At 49.5% G+C, this 17,696-nt stretch overlaps 8 protein-coding genes across 8 annotated transcripts; 5 read left to right on the plus strand and 3 right to left on the minus strand.

Moving 5' to 3' along the window:
* Nucleotides 1-1,851: 1,851 nt before the first annotated feature.
* Nucleotides 1,852-3,465, plus strand: BKA58DRAFT_315533 (Alpha/Beta hydrolase protein; the record flags this gene model as incomplete). The annotated part of the gene is made up of 2 exons (XM_046167529.1): nucleotides 1,852-2,076; nucleotides 2,125-3,465. The coding sequence occupies 2 exons, from the start codon at nucleotides 1,852-1,854 to the stop codon at nucleotides 3,463-3,465; spliced, it is 1,566 nt and encodes a 521-aa protein (XP_046025057.1).
* Nucleotides 3,466-4,702: 1,237 nt separating this feature from the next.
* BKA58DRAFT_315313 (uncharacterized protein) lies at nucleotides 4,703-5,548 on the plus strand (the record flags this gene model as incomplete). Its single annotated transcript, XM_046167519.1, has 2 exons — nucleotides 4,703-4,969; nucleotides 5,024-5,548. The coding sequence occupies 2 exons, from the start codon at nucleotides 4,703-4,705 to the stop codon at nucleotides 5,546-5,548; spliced, it is 792 nt and encodes a 263-aa protein (XP_046025058.1).
* A 177-nt stretch (nucleotides 5,549-5,725) lies between these two features.
* Nucleotides 5,726-6,628, minus strand: BKA58DRAFT_172653 (uncharacterized protein). Its single transcript, XM_046165223.1, has 2 exons — nucleotides 6,559-6,628; nucleotides 5,726-6,505 (listed from the first exon to the last, which is right to left on the minus strand). Exons 1-2 carry the CDS (start codon nucleotides 6,583-6,585, stop codon nucleotides 5,903-5,905), a joined length of 630 nt encoding a protein of 209 aa, XP_046025059.1. The 5' UTR covers nucleotides 6,586-6,628; the 3' UTR covers nucleotides 5,726-5,902.
* A 16-nt stretch (nucleotides 6,629-6,644) lies between these two features.
* On the minus strand, nucleotides 6,645-7,797 carry BKA58DRAFT_469267 (uncharacterized protein). Its single transcript, XM_046175141.1, has 2 exons — nucleotides 7,434-7,797; nucleotides 6,645-7,382 (listed from the first exon to the last, which is right to left on the minus strand). The coding sequence occupies exons 1-2, from the start codon at nucleotides 7,594-7,596 to the stop codon at nucleotides 6,769-6,771; spliced, it is 777 nt and encodes a 258-aa protein (XP_046025060.1). The 5' UTR covers nucleotides 7,597-7,797; the 3' UTR covers nucleotides 6,645-6,768.
* Nucleotides 7,798-9,206: 1,409 nt separating this feature from the next.
* Nucleotides 9,207-9,879, plus strand: BKA58DRAFT_316032 (Ccc1 family; the record flags this gene model as incomplete). Its single annotated transcript, XM_046167553.1, has 3 exons — nucleotides 9,207-9,382; nucleotides 9,428-9,695; nucleotides 9,742-9,879. The coding sequence occupies 3 exons, from the start codon at nucleotides 9,207-9,209 to the stop codon at nucleotides 9,877-9,879; spliced, it is 582 nt and encodes a 193-aa protein (XP_046025061.1).
* Nucleotides 9,880-11,013: 1,134 nt separating this feature from the next.
* BKA58DRAFT_295842 (uncharacterized protein) lies at nucleotides 11,014-11,301 on the plus strand (the record flags this gene model as incomplete). Its single annotated transcript, XM_046166886.1, has 1 exon — nucleotides 11,014-11,301. A coding segment is annotated over one exon (288 nt), but the record flags the coding sequence as incomplete, so codon positions are not given.
* Nucleotides 11,302-12,311: 1,010 nt separating this feature from the next.
* BKA58DRAFT_316370 (uncharacterized protein) lies at nucleotides 12,312-13,482 on the minus strand (the record flags this gene model as incomplete). The annotated part of the gene is made up of 3 exons (XM_046167571.1): nucleotides 12,312-12,747; nucleotides 13,321-13,373; nucleotides 13,417-13,482. Coding segments are annotated over 3 exons (555 nt in total), but the record flags the coding sequence as incomplete, so codon positions are not given.
* Nucleotides 13,483-14,716: 1,234 nt separating this feature from the next.
* On the plus strand, nucleotides 14,717-16,264 carry BKA58DRAFT_411411 (NACHT domain-containing protein; the record flags this gene model as incomplete). Its single annotated transcript, XM_046172289.1, has 4 exons — nucleotides 14,717-15,778; nucleotides 15,818-16,126; nucleotides 16,160-16,189; nucleotides 16,247-16,264. 4 exons carry the CDS (start codon nucleotides 14,717-14,719, stop codon nucleotides 16,262-16,264), a joined length of 1,419 nt encoding a protein of 472 aa, XP_046025064.1.
* Nucleotides 16,265-17,696: the final 1,432 nt, after the last annotated feature.

Consider the following 17,696-nt stretch of genomic DNA (forward strand, 5'->3'; position numbering starts at 1 on the left):
GATATTACCCTTACGAGCACTTTCAAGGCGGAATTCGAGTAGGAATGCCACTATCTAAGCGATTCCTTGCTAGCAGCATTCGGAATTGACTTTACTGCATGTAGGTTGCGATTCGTTCATACAAAGAGCGGTATCGGAAGAACATCGTAGGGTACAGCTTCCTGTTGAGACAAAATGGGGTAGGCGAAGACCTCGGTATCTTGCGACCACAGAACATGTGCAAAACGTCCATCCAGGGCTCTAGAAGAATTCTCGAGGAGATGTGGTGAGGATTAAGAGTGGTGGAAGTTTTAGAACAACAGCTCAGTGGCTTGCATGGCGTTCGGGAAGCTTGGAGTTCCGCGGCACTGCACTCCCCCGGATCACCGAATTTACCAGCGCTATTGTTGAGCTTCAACGCGGGGTCTATCCGTGCTCGCTGCTCGGTAGACTTTTGGTTTCCGAAATTGAAGAGTTGCTGCTGGGTTCTCTGTGGCTGAACCGTGGATGAAATTTATTGATTCACGACCGTTGGAGTGAACCTTAATGACGCACTTGGACCCTGAGGAGGAACCGGCTTCCAGGCCGAGCAGGTTTCCAGCCGGGCGGGTGCTTGAACAACAAACAGTGCACTTGAGGTGACAGCTGACGACGTAGGCAGGGCCCCAAGGTACTCACAAATGTTGCAATAGGATCAGCCAAGCACGTCTCGACGTGGCTGTTGAACGCCATTCGGGCATCGCGATGAAGCCAAGTATTTCCACATGAGCTTGCGCAGCACCACTGCTCGCGATGATGAGGCCAAGTAATGAGCGAAAACCTTGGATTGCAGCACCTCATAGTTTCCACATAATGTCGTGAGGGCGGATGCGCTGTGCAAGGCCATGGTGGTTTCATTCCTAGGTTTCAGCCGTGCTGGAAGGGCGTTGGCAGGGTCGATCTTGCCCTTTGGGGGGAAGCCGGCAAGGATGTCGCTTATCATCCTAGAGGTGATCAAGCTTTCGCATCATGGATTTAGCTGCAGGTCCCACATGGCTTTCTGATCATCAACGCTGGGCACCCGCCAGCCGCGCTTCTATCGTAGATCTGATCTCATTGTTGTCGTCAGTCCTCATCTGCCGTCTCGTCAAGCGCTAGCCATCATGCTGCACCCCCTTTCGCCGTCCTCAATTCCAGAAGGGGTTCCGCGGGCCTCAGGTGTCCAACGAAACACAGCCCTGGAGTCATGCAGTAATGGTCTCGGTGTAATTACACCGTCAGCGCGCGCTACGACCTGTCGGTAAATCATCCAGGCCAACGTTCTCCACTCCCCATAGGCCTAGGGCTACCCAGTCACAGTGTGTGTCACATCCTCATGCATGCGAATGGTCTGGATTTCGAAAACCCCTGGCTTGATGCTGTGGCTGGCGGCGGTATGTACTTAGGGAGCACCAACAACAAAGTCGCCCGGGCTCTCTTATACCCGCGGAGTCCGCACTTCTGTGACGTGGATCTGAGTTGTCGTCCTACCACCGACTCAGCCCTCGAGCTTACGTTTGCTAGTAGCACGATGCTAATGTCACTGACCTTTCCCCACGGTATGTACTCACACAATGCCTACAGACGCCACCAGTGAATGCCAACGCTCGGAAATAGTACCTTCCCACGCAAATTCCCGCTATGAAACTATGATGCAATTGTCAAGTTCCTTTTGTTGTTCTATTTCGCTCCCCTAGAACAACGATCTACCACAGCCCTGCCGCACTATAGCATAGCTCGTATCGGAACGACCCTTCGGCGACAACCAGGGGCAGCGCGGCCGAATACGATACAGATTGTCGAGATACTTTACAGCTACCTTTCTTTCCTTGGTTCCTCACACAGCTGTCGACAATGTTTCGTTTGCTGCTTTGCGCAGCGCTTTTCTTTCAACACGCCCTCGCATTGAAGGAGACCATCGACCTTGGCTACGCACAATACCGTGGCAAGGATATTGGCAACGGTGTCATACGATGGGCTGGCATGCGATATGCTCGAAGTCCAACCCGGTTAGATGGACTTCGATTTGCTGCACCTCAAGATCCCAAGGACGAGCGCAATGTTGTTGATGCTACAAAGGTACAGAGCGTGTTCACGGTTTGCTGACACTACGCTAACAAGACTTAGTTCGGACCCCTATGTATCGGCACCAAGAGCACCCTCAAAGCTGAATTCGGGGAGAAGCACTCGGAAGACTGCCTGTTTGTCAATGTCTTTGCGCCAGAAAGAGCTACCAACAAAAGCATGTTGCCGGTCTACGTCTTCATTCAGGGCGGTGGCTTCAACATGAACGGCAATGCGAACTACAACGGTGCAGACTTGATTGATGCTGGCGACGACGGCATGGTTGTGGTCAACTTCAACTACCGAGTAGGGCCTTATGGATTTCTGGCCGGCAAAGAGATTGTCGCAAATCAAAGCCTGAGCTTGAACAATGGACTAAAGGATCAGAGGAAAGCGCTCGAGTGGGTCCAGAAACACATCCAGCAGTTCGGAGGCGATCCAAAACACGTTACGATTGGAGGCGCAAGTGCTGGTGGAGGCTCCGTGGTCTTCCAACTTACCGCATATGGTGGTCGAGACGATGGCCTCTTCCACGCTGCTGCCGCCGAATCTCCTGCCTTTCCGCCCTTGCGAGACGTAGAGAACAGTCAATGGCAGTATGACGAGCTACTCCACCAAACCGGATGCGCAGATCTCAACTGTATGGCGAGCTTGGATGCGGTCATCTTTCAAGATGCTGTGCGTACATTGCAGAAGCCTTTCCCAGGCGGCAAGAACCCACCTCTTTACTTCTGGAACCCGACAGTAGACTACGACTTCATAAAAGACTTTACCTTCAACGAACTGAAGTCTGGTCATTTCGTCAACGTGCCGACCATCTTCGGCACCGCCACAAACGATGGAATCAACTTCGTGGCCAAGAGCATCATGTCTCAACCTCGAGCTCAGGATTTCCTAATCGACCAATACCCAGGTGTAAAATGGGACACAATTCGTCAGCTTTGGAATGGCAACATTGGAACTACTGGCGACGCTCGCTGGAGATCATTGACCGCAGATGTCTATGGTTATATCCGCTACAACTGTCCCAGTCTCAACATTACTGATACGTACGCCCTCAACAACACGAATCCTACCTGGCAGTACCGATGGAACGTTGGAACTGCATCACACGTTGGTGAACTCCTGCCAATCTGGAACAATGCCACTTCAGCGGCTGGTGTCTTTGTCCAGGCGTACTGGGCATCATTCATACGAAGCTATGACCCCAATACCCACGCCGCAGAGTATCTGCTTTCCAAAGGCTCGGAGCTACAGAGCCCAGATTGGCACTCATTCGGCGCGAGCGAAGGGCAGCGATTAAGCTTCAACGACAAGAACCAAGTGGACATGGAAGCTGTTCCGGAGAGTGAGTGGCAGAAGTGCGATGCCATCGACGACATGGGTTTGCACCTAAAGCAGTAAGTTAACACCACTTTAACCAAGCGATCTACCATATGCCAGTAGACTGCGTACCGATGACATTATTGCCTTATTTAGAAGTTACGCCAAGTCCAGGAGCTAACGATGATCGTAGACCCGTGTTCGACCCCACCTCTCTCGGAAGTCGGCACACACCCCGTACATCAGCGTATGTGGGCGCCGCTACAATGCTCTTCAGCTTTTTCTACTGGGTTTACGTATGAATGAGGCAATGGATAATAGGACGCAAGATAACAAACATTCGTACGCCAAATGGCGACGCACAACTGAGACATCTGACACACGATGTCATTTGGAAGCCATGCCGATACTTCCACGGCTGACGCATCGCACGAAGAGAAGGCAAATGCCGGAAATGAGCTGTGTAGCAGCTAGTTCCATATCCGTGAGGAGGCAGGAAGCACTTGAGGAAGAGAAGAGAAAGATGCATGAAGACAAAGATGCGAAGGCAGAAGGCAGAAGGCCCAGTATGAGATCAGAAGGGCTTCGGGGATAGCAGTGAATCTTGTATCAGCGCTTCGTGCAAGGCTTTCTGGGCGTCTTACTCTGTTCACCCAACAAGGTATCAGCCATTGTGAATGATGGAGGCTCTTTACCGCAGATGCGCATCGTACAGATGATGGGTTTTCACACTGATATCTGCCCATGCGCATATAAGCAGATATCTTTTGCTCCTGGGGAGGCATCCTCATCATTGCGAGCTCAATATCGCACGTATCTCCGATCTATTGCACAATCTTACCTTGAAGGAGCTTTTCCGCAATACGAACATCTTCTTTCCACCTTGTCGCAAGTCCCATCACAAGAGTCAACCGTGCGTATGGGCTACATGCTGCGTGCGACACCTTCGAAGCGAAAGATGAAGGCATGTGATGGTGAAGCTGGCGATGAAAATTGGCCGCGGGTTGTGGACGACTCTGATCGGGATTCAGTGTTCTCTTTTGATGCAATCTCGCGGGAGCCCTTGACCTACACAGTTCCAGGGTCCACAGAGGGCTCTACCTCGTACAATGTCGCTGCAAATCTGAGTGAGCCATTTGATCAACGAGTGGCAGTACCTCTTTTCACTTCTTCCGTGCAAGAGTGCTTTGAACCACTCGACACCAACTTCTTGACGCCTTTCGTGACTAGCAACGCGCCTAATCGCTCTACAAGCATCAACCCGCAACCCCGGTACCGCCTCACAGAGTCAAGCACGCATCGTTACTCATGCGACTCTATGTCGGTCTTCTCATGGGAGGAACCCGCGCCGAGGCCACGCTACTACGCTCAGGCGCTGTCTGTAGAAGACTTGAAAGCGCTCGCACAAGGCGAGAAGAACCACAACCTCCAAGAGTGGTCGAGCGAGCGCCTTGTCACTCACCATGAGGGTCAAGAGGCTTTGGTTCCTCGGGCGATGCCTATGGTGGAGAAGATGAATGCGCTCGCGGACATTGAGCACGATATGCTGCAAAGCCAGCGCGCTGCAGTGAAGACGAAGGAGAAGGTGCGTAATAAATTGTACATACCTTGGATTGGGAAATCAACTGACAATACAAAGGATGACGAATACATTCACACACATTTTTGGCGGTCCTCTCAGTCGACATACGACCTTTGCTCTTCTATGCTGCCACCTTCGCTGCCTCAGTCAACACCAACCGCACCGTCTGAGGAGTATGGAGCGCCGCGCCACCGTCGCTACTCACACACTCGCGCAGCTAGCAGCGGAGACTATTTCTCCCAGCCTTCCGGCCCTCGCACAAGCGCATACAACACCCGTCGTATCTCGCCTCTAGCATCACCGTCAGGGCCGTCGTCGTCCAGCTCTTCGACACGCGTACGCAGCCCTCTGAAACAAGGAGTGCTGTTCCGCGCTGACCCAGAGGCGACGTTCGACTCTTTCCTCGTGCCACACAAGTCTGGTAAGGGTGAGGTGCTTGCCGATTCGAAGAACGCGTTGAGGGTTAAGACGCCGATGGCGAGCTCCAGCCCCAGCCCGAGTCCAAAGGCGATGACGAAGGTTAGGCGGTTGACGAAGATACCGTCGATGCCGCTGCTGCGGAAGCGTAGTAGTGGGTCGTGAGGTGTGTAGTTAGGTCTGGCTTGCAGACGCGGAGATAAGTGCTTTTGCTCACGTTTTTGAACATGCTTAGCTGGTCGCGGATGTACAGATGGGGTCTTTCTTGATTAAAGGCTCATAGACAACGCTTGTATTAGTGTTGCATGCATAACGTTGACGTTAACCTCCGCATTGGAAATGAGTGACGGCAGGAACGTTCCTTCGACACGTTGTGAGCCTAACACCTTTCAAGCATAGCGCCTTCCCAGAATGAGCTGTTTCGAGAAAGCACGGTCACTCCCTTCTCCTGTCTTAACATCCAGACGTCTCACATCAAGACGCCTTACGCTCCCCAGTCTCAGCTCAAGTGAACTCCGCTTAAGTCTTCTTCTCGCCTTTCAACACCCTCTCATACTCCTCCTCTTCAACAGCCTTCACATATATCGCAACATCTTTACCAGTATTCCACTCGGCATCGACCAAGACCTCTGTCAAGCTACAACTCCAGAAGCCTGCCTTCCGGTACTGACTATGAGGTTTAGACCACTTCCACAGTAACATGCGACCTTTCGGGACTAGCTCCCCACTTTCATCACCGAGTACTGTGAAGCTCAAGATGTGAACCAAAGCGCTATCGCCACCGTCACTGTCCTCATTATCGCCAGCCTTTGCGTCTTGCAATCGGGCGACAAGCTTCGATACCATCGGCGCGCCTTGCGATGAAGCCTCGAGTTCGATCTGGCTGCGGAGGAAGTTTGCGAGAGTAAGTTCGTTGACTGGAAGGCGCACCTCACCGAAGTCTTTGTGGGGTTGTATGAGTCGGATTTGAGAAGCCGTAAGCTGCGTTTGTAGGCGTACAAATGAGCGTGAGGGACTTGAAGGTGCCCAGTAGCTCATGACGGTCGATGAAATTGGTGTAATGGCTACTAGGAAGGTGTAAGGACAGGTCAGCGTTGTTGAATCTGGATGCAGATTTAGACCCTGCGAATAGTCAGCATCAACATGATATATGCTCACTTGATGTCGTGTCTTACCGAAGTCAGCGATATCTGATGCGCCATTGTGTGTGCGCAATCGTAGTACTGTTCTTCATGCGCCTCTACTATGATGATGTAGGCAAGACCGGATATATCGGCTACTTTTGAACGAAGGATGGTTGCCTAGAGGATCTGATTTGATCGATTCGAGTGCCAAGTGTACGCACCCAAGCTGCCATCGCATATACGGCACATCATCCTCGATGATCACCAGTCAAAAAGTTTGTCCTCTCCATCAAACACATCCTCGATAATCCCACCCTCCGCATGAATCCAGACACCCATAAGATCCACAGGCGAAAACTTGAGCCATCCATTCCACACTGTTCCGACTCCAGCACCTGCCCGACCTGATGCACTCATCACTTGAGGCTTCTCCATCGTCGTCTTCATCCCGGACAGCAACTTTACAAATGCGTTCTTGGCATTATGTTGTAGTTGACGAGGACTTACGCCTTCTGGCGGCGTATCTCCTATGGGTTCGGGGCCGTTTTCCAGACTCTCAAGCGCCTCATCATCGATTACTATACACCAGCTCCACTTTGGACCGAGTTTCTCCTCGTCGGGAATGTCGTCTTGTATCGCGGGAGGCCCAGGTTCATGCATTGTCTCTGGGAACACTTTTTGAGCATAGTGTTGGCGGAAATGCTTGCAGACGACGTCAAGCGATGCTCCAGGCATATAAGCAGCAGGATCGAGACGTAGGTTGTCTATCATTTTTTGGTTGTATGGCGCTGGGTGGGTGTAACGCAGGCTATCTGTTGCGTGGGCGTAGACTTTGCGGATCATTGCTTGGAAGTGCGCATCATCGCCGGTCGAATCTGCTGTTCATCAATACTTGCGCTCGATAGGCTGTATTGTGGTCCACTGACCTGTTCTGCTTTTCCTATCTGTATCTTCGTTTGAGACTTCCTGGTCTTGTGTGCGCGTATAGGTGCCGTAAACGAAGAAGCCCCAGGTTGGATCTGACCATCTCTCAAACGTCTGCAAGAACTCTTTGCAGGTTGTCACCTGACTTTCTTCTTGTGTCGCCATCCTGTATTGCGCGAGCGATCGTTGGCGAAGGATAAGCGTGAGGCGCGCGCAGGCTATGTAGGATCGCAGGGCTGTGGGAACGCCTGAAAGGCCGTGGGGTCAGATCCTGTCGGCTCTGGGAGCACTGACGTAGGGGTGAGCCCTTGCAGAATGTATTCAAGTTTGCGAAGGTACTAGCCTCTACTTGATTTACCGTGCATTACATTCAAGAGATAGATTGGCCTGTGAGTTGGAGATCGGGGATGGGCGCAGGGCGAGGCCACGCCACCTGCGGCCCCCGCACGTTCGAAAAAGTAATCATACTTTTCTTGCTAAATTCAAACCGACGTGAAAGTCGCTTTGCCCTCAGCTTCCCAAAATGATGACAAAGGTTGAGTCTTGTCAACAAAGGTGAGCCGGCCCATACCGACTCGTTTGTAGACGTCCGGCTGAGGTGTTGATACCAAAGCTAACCACAGATACGCAGCGGTATGTCTATCCGCACACACGACATAAAGACAACATGTGATCGCAAGCATGGGCTCTTTGAACAGATCTGAATCGGGGAAGAAAACCCCCATGTCCTCCCGGGTATGATTCGTGGTCACACTGCGTCCCCACGCCTGTGGGGACAAAGGTCACCAACTACCCAGATCTACGTCTCCCTTGATGAGATGGCCTCGAAGTTGAAGCGGTCTCATATTAACTCGTTGGAAATTGATAATCTGGTCTAAAGGTATTCCGTCCCGACGACAAGCTGTTTCATTCAAATTATCATCAGAATGGTCCAGTTGATCGATCATTGTTGCGTAGGGTTTGGCCCTATGTCGCAACTGCTTTTGCTCAATTTGCACGGGTTTGCCCCAATGTGATAGCCATGTTCAAGAGGGAGCATCGGATCGATCACCGGCTTTCGGATCAGACGGATGTGGTGTACGCATACTGTCACCTTTACTGACAGTCCAAAGTAGTTCTAGAGGCAAGCCTTCTTTCCAGAGCCTGCTGATATACGAAAGTTGGTTATTCTTCGAAAAGACGCTCGAAATGCCGGTAATCGCCGATAGAGCGTCGTGCGCGTATGTGAACGAGCGCTTATAGTAGTTCTCAACAAGTTCGCACAAACACGTCAACATATCCCTTCGTTTTTGACTGTCCAAATCCCGTGCAACTCTACAGTCATACGTCCGCATACGCAGTTCATGATTCTTAGGGCGCATGAATTAGCGTTGCGGTTACGTTGATGAGGTAGGCTCTCCCAGAAAGTAGAATGTCGGCATTCCCATGTCATTTGGCGAGAGCCAAACTTCAACAGTCGTGGTGCCGGAAGTTCTTCCTGTAAAACCTATCGTCTTTAGTAAAGAGATAAATGCACGGATTCATCCCGTATTAATAGGCTGAATGGATTGTAACAAACGTGTCTCGACACACTTCTCGAATTGCCACTGCTCCATCTGATATACATCGGCCATCTGATACCGCGCTAGCCAGTAACAGCCTCCCAATTTGTCAGTCAAGAACACGCTTGAGCTTATCGATCAGGATGCAGATTACTGGAAGGCGGCATCAGAGTCTATATGTCACCTCTTTCCCTGCTGTCGAGAACAAGCACCATTCTCTTAACGACAACAAACATGGCCGAAAAGGACGACACCAACCCGACAACCGACCTCGCGACCCTCGAGGCACATCCAACGCTCGAAAGCCATCCCGAGAAACACAAGGACCACTCAGAATTCCTACGAGACGCCATCATCGGCTTCGCAGACGGCCTCACCGTGCCCTTCGCCCTGACCGCTGGTCTCACAGCGTAAGTCACTCACCCCTCCCACCAAATACCCACTAACCTCTCCAGCGCCGGATCCTCCCACATCGTAATTATTGGCGGCACAGCCGAGCTCTTCGCCGGCGCCATCAGCATGGGTCTGGGCGCCTGGCTCGCCGCCAAAACCGAAGCCAAGCACTACGAAGTCGAGGAGGCGCGTGAGCGGCAAGAAGTCATCGACGTGCCCGAGGCCGAAGAGGAGGAGATCTATGCCATCTTCAGCAAGTACGGTCTCGACAGGGGGCACGTATCGGGGATGGTCGACGCACTGAAGAAGGACGAGGACATGTGGGTCAAGGTGAGTCCATGTCGACGATGCGAGGTGCAAAGCTAACAAGGTGTAGTTCATGATGGACTTTGAACTCCAGCTTGTCAAGCCGGCATTGTCGCGCGCGTGGATCTCTGCGCTGGTCATGGGCTTGACGTACCTGCTCGGCGGAATCATACCCATGATACCATATTTTGCGTTCCAGGTGCCATAGAAAAAGGTGGCCACCACAGCAGAACAGCAGAACAGCAGAACACAACAATGCAATTCATCTTGACTTAGCTCTGCACCATTCTCTCTTAAGTGCTCTTTATATAATATTTACTTTACTGCATTCGCCGCAACATCTAGACATGTCCTTCAACATGGATCAGCTCCAGCTTATGACAGTTTTTCTTCCACACCCCGCAATTTACCACCAGTCTCTTTATAATATATGTAGTTGCACTCCTGCTCCTGTATATCTGCGCGCCGTGAACTTTTTTCTGCTCCGCTCGTCAGACTCTCGCTCACTTACTTCCAGCACACATGGATATCCTGATGCTAGCTTGGTATTTGCTTATACCTTCCAATATATAAAGCGAGAGAAGACAGCCTATAACAGACTCCGCGTAATGACTTAAAAAGGATGTTAGACGGCTAGGTGTTAAAAAAATCCGGCGTGGCATTATACGTTAGAATTGCCCCATGCACCTGCTCAGACACGAAAAAGTGCCGATGATTTGTGGTTGTTTTGGCAATAATTACATCGGGACGCGAAATCCCCCACATATTCCTGGTGTCATGCTGTATTGTGATGCTTACTTCTAGCTATCTTGGCATTAAGGCACACCAGAACTTAAGCGCCGCTATCACATGTGCCTGACTTGGCATGACAGTACAACTTGAGCTAGTAGGAACAAAAGCGTAACGCTAGTGCAAGCTTTCTAAGTCTATATAATGAGCGTCTTGCCATCATCTTGTGTTCGTATCGTGAGATCAAAATCTGCTACTCAAGAACATTATGCGTTCCATACATCTTGTAAGTTTGGTACTAATAGTAATGCTGTTGCTAACATGCGACAGGCGATAACTCACGATGAGCTACTTCTTGATCAGATCCAGGCTAGAATGAGAGAAGAAGAGGTACGATGACTAGTCCTACCACGATTCCGCTAACATTTGGTAGTTTATCTTGACAGCGAAAGCTTTTCTGTCCTTGCTTGCAAGGGCGGAACCTGAGTATCTAGAGTATTTGCGGCCAAAGCTTCTACCACACAGGCTGTCTTTCGATTGCGACTCGAATTTCTCTACACAAGCTGCACAGTCTAAGCGCCCGTCACATCCAGCTATGGTTGTTATCCAACCGTCCGCTACTTTCCTTCCTACTGGCAGCTCCCAACTAGAAACAGAGAAGAATAGCAACGTCTTTGAAACTACATTAGGAGACGGTCACTCTTCCTCTAATACTGCAAGCACTAATGCGGACATGCTAGACGGGTATGGTAAGGATAACAGCGACGCACCGCAAGCCATACCGCATATGCTCCTATCGCACCCAGCGCACGTTGATGTCCGACCGTCCGCCTCTCTTACGTGCACTACACGCCTTTACGACCAAGACAAAGACGACCGAGGCAACCATTCTTCCTATAATACTACAAGCGTTGAAGCGGAAATGCTAGGCGCACGACCTACCGCTAGCAACTCAAATTAAATAATGATCAATTCCTTAGATAAATTTTATAGTGTTCTGTCGGATACAGAATATAATTTCTATTAGCTCGGTCTGGCCGTTATGTGGAATTTAGTTAAGTATACTGATATTGCAGGGGTTTGCAGAAGGATACTTCCTGAACTGCTTTAGCGCTAAGCATTCTTTTTGTGACTATCTAGCGGTTTTTAAGTGGTTGCAGGAGGATACTTCTTTAACTATCATGACATTCATGCTCCTAGAAACGCTCTGCTCCTAGAAACGCTCTGCTCCTAGAAACGCTTTGCTCCTAGAAACGCTCTGCTCCTAGAAACGCTTTGCTCCTAGAAACGCTTTGCTCCTAGAAACGCTTTGCTCCTAGAAACGCTCTGCTCCTAGAAACGCTTTGCTCCTAGAAACGCTTTGCTCCTAGAAACGCTCTGCTCCTAGGATAAGAGCATTTGTAGAAGCAAACTGTCTTTAGGATCAGACTGCTACCATTCTCTAAATCTAGCTTTAGGAAGTGGCACTACATAGTTCTGCCAGTTATAAAAGGAGGGCTTAACGCCAAAATAGTTCAGGAAGTATCCTTCTGCAACCCCCTGCAATATCATTCAATCCACCTGCGCTTATTGGCTACACCCAGATCCTACACAGAGTACGCTTAAACAGATCTTCCTGGCGGTTTTAATGGCTGCCAATTTTCTTCCAGCTCTACAAGAAGTCTTTCATCCTCCTGTTTATATCCTTCTATATCACTTGCACTGCGTTCCACCTGTGAAGGAGAAGGTAGCATAACTCCCTTCATAATAGACTTGACCAGAGGGTCTATCTTCCGGCTAACATGAACGCCGCCAGGATATCCGTACAATATATGTGTCAGAAGTATCATCAACTCTCGATCATCTAGCTTACTAGGATCGTTGCTAAAATTTTATCAGCAGGTCAATTGTACTAAGCGCGTGACGAATATCTTACATGTGGGCCTCTAGGGTAGGGCTGCAAGTCAAAGTGATCCCTACTCCAAGGTGAGAAGCTACGTAAGACCATCTTTTGCCAATTCTCTTGTGCCATGTATAACTGTTCTCGTGTTTTTTTCTTGTTTCTGGAGTGAGAGTGTTCTTATGGCAGCCATATATCGTTTCTAAGACAACTTCTTTCGCTACGCTAGCGACCCCTTTTCCTGCGGAAAGGTTGCACGATTTCCGGTCTTTCTTGAGTTTAATGCCCAATTGCTCAACGTAGTGGTGAAGAAGCATTCGTGCTATCCGCAGTTTGACAGGGTCGACGATAGAGTCGAACTCAATCGCCTCAGCACAGCGGAGGCTCGTGAGCATTCTTTCTGTCAAAGGATATTTCAATGTTGGATTGCTTATCGGAAGACGAGACCAGGGATCTTCTAGGTTCCACCTACGGTAGAATTTGGTTATGAAGTCTCCCGCATCCTCTCGAAGGAAGGAATCGCCGATTCTGATAAAGTAACATAGGTCCTCATGGAGGCCCCCATATAGATAATTCAATTGGTCGTAGCAGTGAAGCCAGTGAGTCTTTGTCATGCCCTCAGGGATTGAGAATTTCGTTTTAGTCACTGGACTTTCGTCCCAGTTCGAAGAGAGCAGAGATGGTGACAAAGAACCTAGTCTTCTTTGGCGTGATAAAAGGAGTGATCTTGTGCTCTCTTCATCTTCCGTCTGTAAATTCGAGATTGCCATGTGATCACGCATCTGACTTTGGTGTTTCGATGGGTCAGATTCGTCATGAGCTGGATAGCAGGTTGCAGGACTGGTAGAGGCATGATAGTCCGGAATGAACTGCTCGTCAGCTACATCCCCTAAACGAGGTCTAGAGTTCCGTGTGTCTAGAAGATTGCTGCAAGGCCGTAGATCCACACCAGAGTCTGCATGAAACGAGTCCCTGTATGGCATAGGACCTCCGAACGATAACTCATGTGGTAGGAGTTTCGTTTGAATGGATTCAAGGTACTCGTCCTCCACAGATGCAAGTAGAGATAGAAAGGCTTTGCCTATGTATATGAACTGTCCGGAGTCAGCAGTTTCCGTTTTAGTCACATCAACCTACATCATCTTCCTCTTCTCTCATTCTTCCATACGCATAGCGTAGCAGCGCTTCATCGTCATAACATCTCTAACTAATGTTAGAAGCAGCATCCTTACAGGGTATGATCAGGCGTACTAGCAAAAAGGAGCGCATCGTTGTTTACAGAGCAGGACAATCGAGAAATTCTCGGTGCGATAATGCAAGGTGGTTATGGGCGAGTACAGTTGGTTAAATAACTTCAGAAACTGCGCAGGAAAATGCGGGGTGTGAGGATTTTTGTCGCACGATTGAGTGGGAATATTGTAACGTAGCAAGGCTAGAAAACAGCGTATGTATAATGTCGATCCAAGTGTGCCGGGACGCACGGTGTAACAGGACGCATTCTCTTCTAGACCCTCGGATTGCCCCTAGTGTTCTCAAATATAAGCAAGTGCAACGCGCATCTATTCTGCAGCTCTCCTTCTTCTAGCACATTAGTCTCTAACGCTAAAAAACGCGTTGTTAACCTTACTGTCGCTTATTCTATTAATATTGTCCTCTAACTCTCCTCTAATATCCCTCTATCTATTTATAATAGTACATATCTATAAAAAGCTTAGTGCGCTAGAAAGAAATCTAGAATAGTAAAGATTAAGACTACAGCCTTGCGATTAAACTTTAGGTAAAATAGGAACACTCTAGCAGTTTCTCTACGTATAGGGTAAGATTGTTAAAACTTGTTCTATAAGACGTGCGCTGCTAGCAGCACTTGGCACGCAGTAGCGTATAGTAGCGTGCTTAGATGTCGCAGCAGGCTGTTGTAACGAATTCGACGCTATGCCTGCAGCAGGTAGACTGCTAAGAATAACTGTAGCGTGTACTAGCTATCAAGCGTCTGCCCTCGCGCGCACCTCTGTGCGCTTAGGCACTTCTCTTCTTCTCGCTAGTTATAATGCAGGGCGGCTTAGCGGTCTGCCACTCTGCTTGTAGCGCTAACGGGACTACCTATTATCTTTGTGATGCCGCCTTTAACGCTACAGGATAGCCTTGCGGCTAGTATGCTGCGCGCACGTTCAGCTACGCCTTCCCCGCCTAAAGCCTGATGCGACGCCGTTACTACACTAAGAATGCAACAATAGGCGTTACCTCTAGGTCCTACACTGTTGCAGCTTACATTCTGTTATAGATCTGCTTACTTAGTACTATACTAGCTCTTTATCCTCCCTTCTGTAAGCTAACCTAGAAAAGGAGCAGGAAAGTTAGTTGCTGCGCTCCTATCAGGCTGCCGCGTAAAGCCTTGTCTCGTTCCCACCGCGCGGCTACCACACACCCACACGAGTCGATGCGGCTTCTAAAGTACGAAGGAGATGGCCGCCTTACGATTACGAGCTTCAAAGACGATGCGACACCCCATTATGCGATACTTTCACACACCTGGGGGGCAGATGCAGAGGTGACCTTCGCGGACCTTGCAAAAGGCAGCGGTAAGCAGAAGTCTGGCTACAAGAAGATTCGCTTCTGTGGAGAGCAAGCACAGCAAGATGGTCTGCAGTACTTCTGGGTGGACACATGCTGCATCGACAAAACAGACAAGGCTGAGCTCTCTTTGGCCATCCGCTCCATGTTTCGCTGGTACCAAGATGCAGCGAAGTGCTACGTGTACCTATCAGATGTATCGACAAAGAAGGGGGAAGCCGGCGGTTTGTCCACTGAGTTCACTTGGGAGCCAGCCTTCAGGTCAAGTCGTTGGTTCACGCGTGGCTGGACGCTCCAAGAGCTTCTTGCACCAAGCATAGTCGAGTTCTTCTCTCAAGAGTGGGAGAAGCTTGGCGATAAGATATCATTAAAGTCACTACTCGGAAAAGTCACTGGTATTCCATACGAAGTGCTCGACGGAGCTCCTCTTTCCCGCTTCAGCGTTGAAGAGAGGCTGCGGTGGAAAGGTGACAGGGAGACCAAACGCGAAGAAGACGCATGGTACTTGTTAGCGGGCATTTTCGATGTCGAGATAGCGCCAGCTTACAGCGAAGGGGCGGCCAGCGCATTCAAATGTCTAAAAGACGAGATTGACAAGCTCGAAACATGCGTTCGAGACATACGCCATACGGATCCGCGTCACGACAAGAAGCGCATTGAAGACACAAAGGGAGGATTGCTAGCAGACTTCTACCGCTGGGTTCTTGACAACATTACTTTCCAGCAATGGCGACAGAACCCGAACAGCCGACTGCTATGGGTAAAAGGAGATCCTGGTAAAGGCAAGACGATGCTGCTCTGCGGCCTTATCAACGAGCTGCAAAGTTCGATGCCCTCAAGTGCCCTACTGTTGTACTTCTTCTGTCAAGCGACTGACGCGCGCATTAACAGCGCCACGGCCGCGCTACGAGGGCTGTTGCACATGCTCGTGACTTAGCAACTATCGCTTGCATCGCACATCCGCAAGAAGCACGACTACGCTGGCAAAGCCTTGTTCAAAGATGCGAATGCCTGGGTAATCTTGGCAGAGATCTTCGAAGACATGCTTAAAGATCCACGCCTGCGCCCAACGTATCTGATTATTGACGCGCTAGATGAGTGCGTCTTTAATCTATCAAAACTGCTAGATTTTGTCGCTAAGCAGTCGTCTGCGTCTTCTCGCGTCAAGTGGATTGTATCTAGTCGCAACTGGCTAGATATTAAAGCACAGCTAGAGCGGGCAGGTTATAAAGTAAAGTTAAGCCTTAAGCTGAACGCAAACTTAGTTGCGGCTGCAGTTAACATCTTTATATAGTAGAAGGTGGATTAGCTAGCGCAGGAAAAGCGATACAAGGCAGAGGTCTAACACGCTGTGCTCTAGCACCTAAGGTCAAACGCTAACAATACCTTTCTCTAGGTAGCGTTGGTGTGCTAGGACCTTAAAACGACGCTAAAGTAGAACGTGCTAAAAAAGCTAGGCCTATTCCCGCCTGGGCTAGACTCTTTGTACAAGCGGATAATGAACTAGATAAGCGAGTCTAATGGCGCCAAGATCTGCTGGCAGGTACTAGCTTTGACTATAATTCTATATTAACCTGTTGTGGTCCCTAAACTTGTTGCGCTTATAGAGCAGCTTAAAGACTTAGACGACCTAGAGTTAGTGCGGGAGATTATTAGCTTCTATATATTGTTTCTTACCTTGTAAGAAGATACAGTCTACTTTGTGCATTAGTCCGCAAAAGACTTCCTCTTTGCAAAGGCTTATAGCGAGGCCTTTTCCGCTGGAAGCAAAGCTGTTTATTAGACAATCTTCTTAAGGTCGCTAGTGTTACACGGGGTTAGGCTATACTTCTCTAGGCTCGGTCCGTACTAAGGCGAGGTAGACTAAAGCGGTAGTCCGTGAGGTTTGTCTGGCGATTCTGTGGAAAAGAGTTATCGTGGAATAACTGCAGGTAAAGACAATCCAATTCTATAAACGATAGAATAACTAGTTGACAATCTGTGTAAGAGATGAACTATTTGAGTTGACCACAATGAGTGTAATAATGAAATCCAACACATTCTTATACCCATTGCCTTAGGTCCTGTCCTCCCTGGCCTCCCATCCCAGAGGGAGGTTTGGGAGGACCGTGGCTTCCCTAGCCCCACTGGCCTCCCGGAGGCCTGGTCTTGGCGGGATGCCAATCCTGATCACGTGACCCCGAGCCCCGCGATCATCGTTGCGTTCTGACTTGGTCGTGGTTGGCCTTCAACCCCTTCACCCCATGTCAAGGAGAGAATCCTTTGTGTTACCTGTAACAGCTAGCGATTCTATCTAGGACGTTGCACAGAGACATGTACAGCTTAGAAGCACTAGGATATTCTATTAAGAACGTTAAACTACCTAAGGTAGACCTGTTAGCAGTGTTACGCTACCTGTGTATCTACTAGATTAACTATCTGTGCGACTTAGAGCCTAAGTCTTTAGCGAGCAGTGTTAGTAGCCTGCAAGCCGTAGGTGTTGTTGACGAGTTTCTAAGCAAGAAGTATCTCTACTAGCTAGAGAGGCTAAGTCTGTGTAAGAGCGTAGGGAAAGGCGTCGTCTTAATGCAAAAGCTGTGGTTGCTGGTGCAGGTTTGTCGTACAGGATCTACATGTCCTTAGTTTAAGCTAGATGCTAACGCTAGCAGGAGATGTGTGACTAAGAGAGACTTGCTTAGCTTGTTCAAGACAGACGGCGATTCATCATGTACTACAAAGGGGTAATTAAAGGTTACCCTCTTTAGGCCTATGCATCCGCACTGTTATTCAGTCTAACAGGCAGTCTAATTAGACAGCTGTTCCAGCACGAAGAGCCAAAAACAATTAGGATTAGGCTAGCTCTAAGC

Source organism: Alternaria rosae (genome assembly GCF_020736505.1).
Source record: "Alternaria rosae strain MPI-PUGE-AT-0040 chromosome Unknown BKA58scaffold_5, whole genome shotgun sequence".
NCBI lineage: Eukaryota > Fungi > Ascomycota > Dothideomycetes > Pleosporales > Pleosporaceae > Alternaria > Alternaria rosae.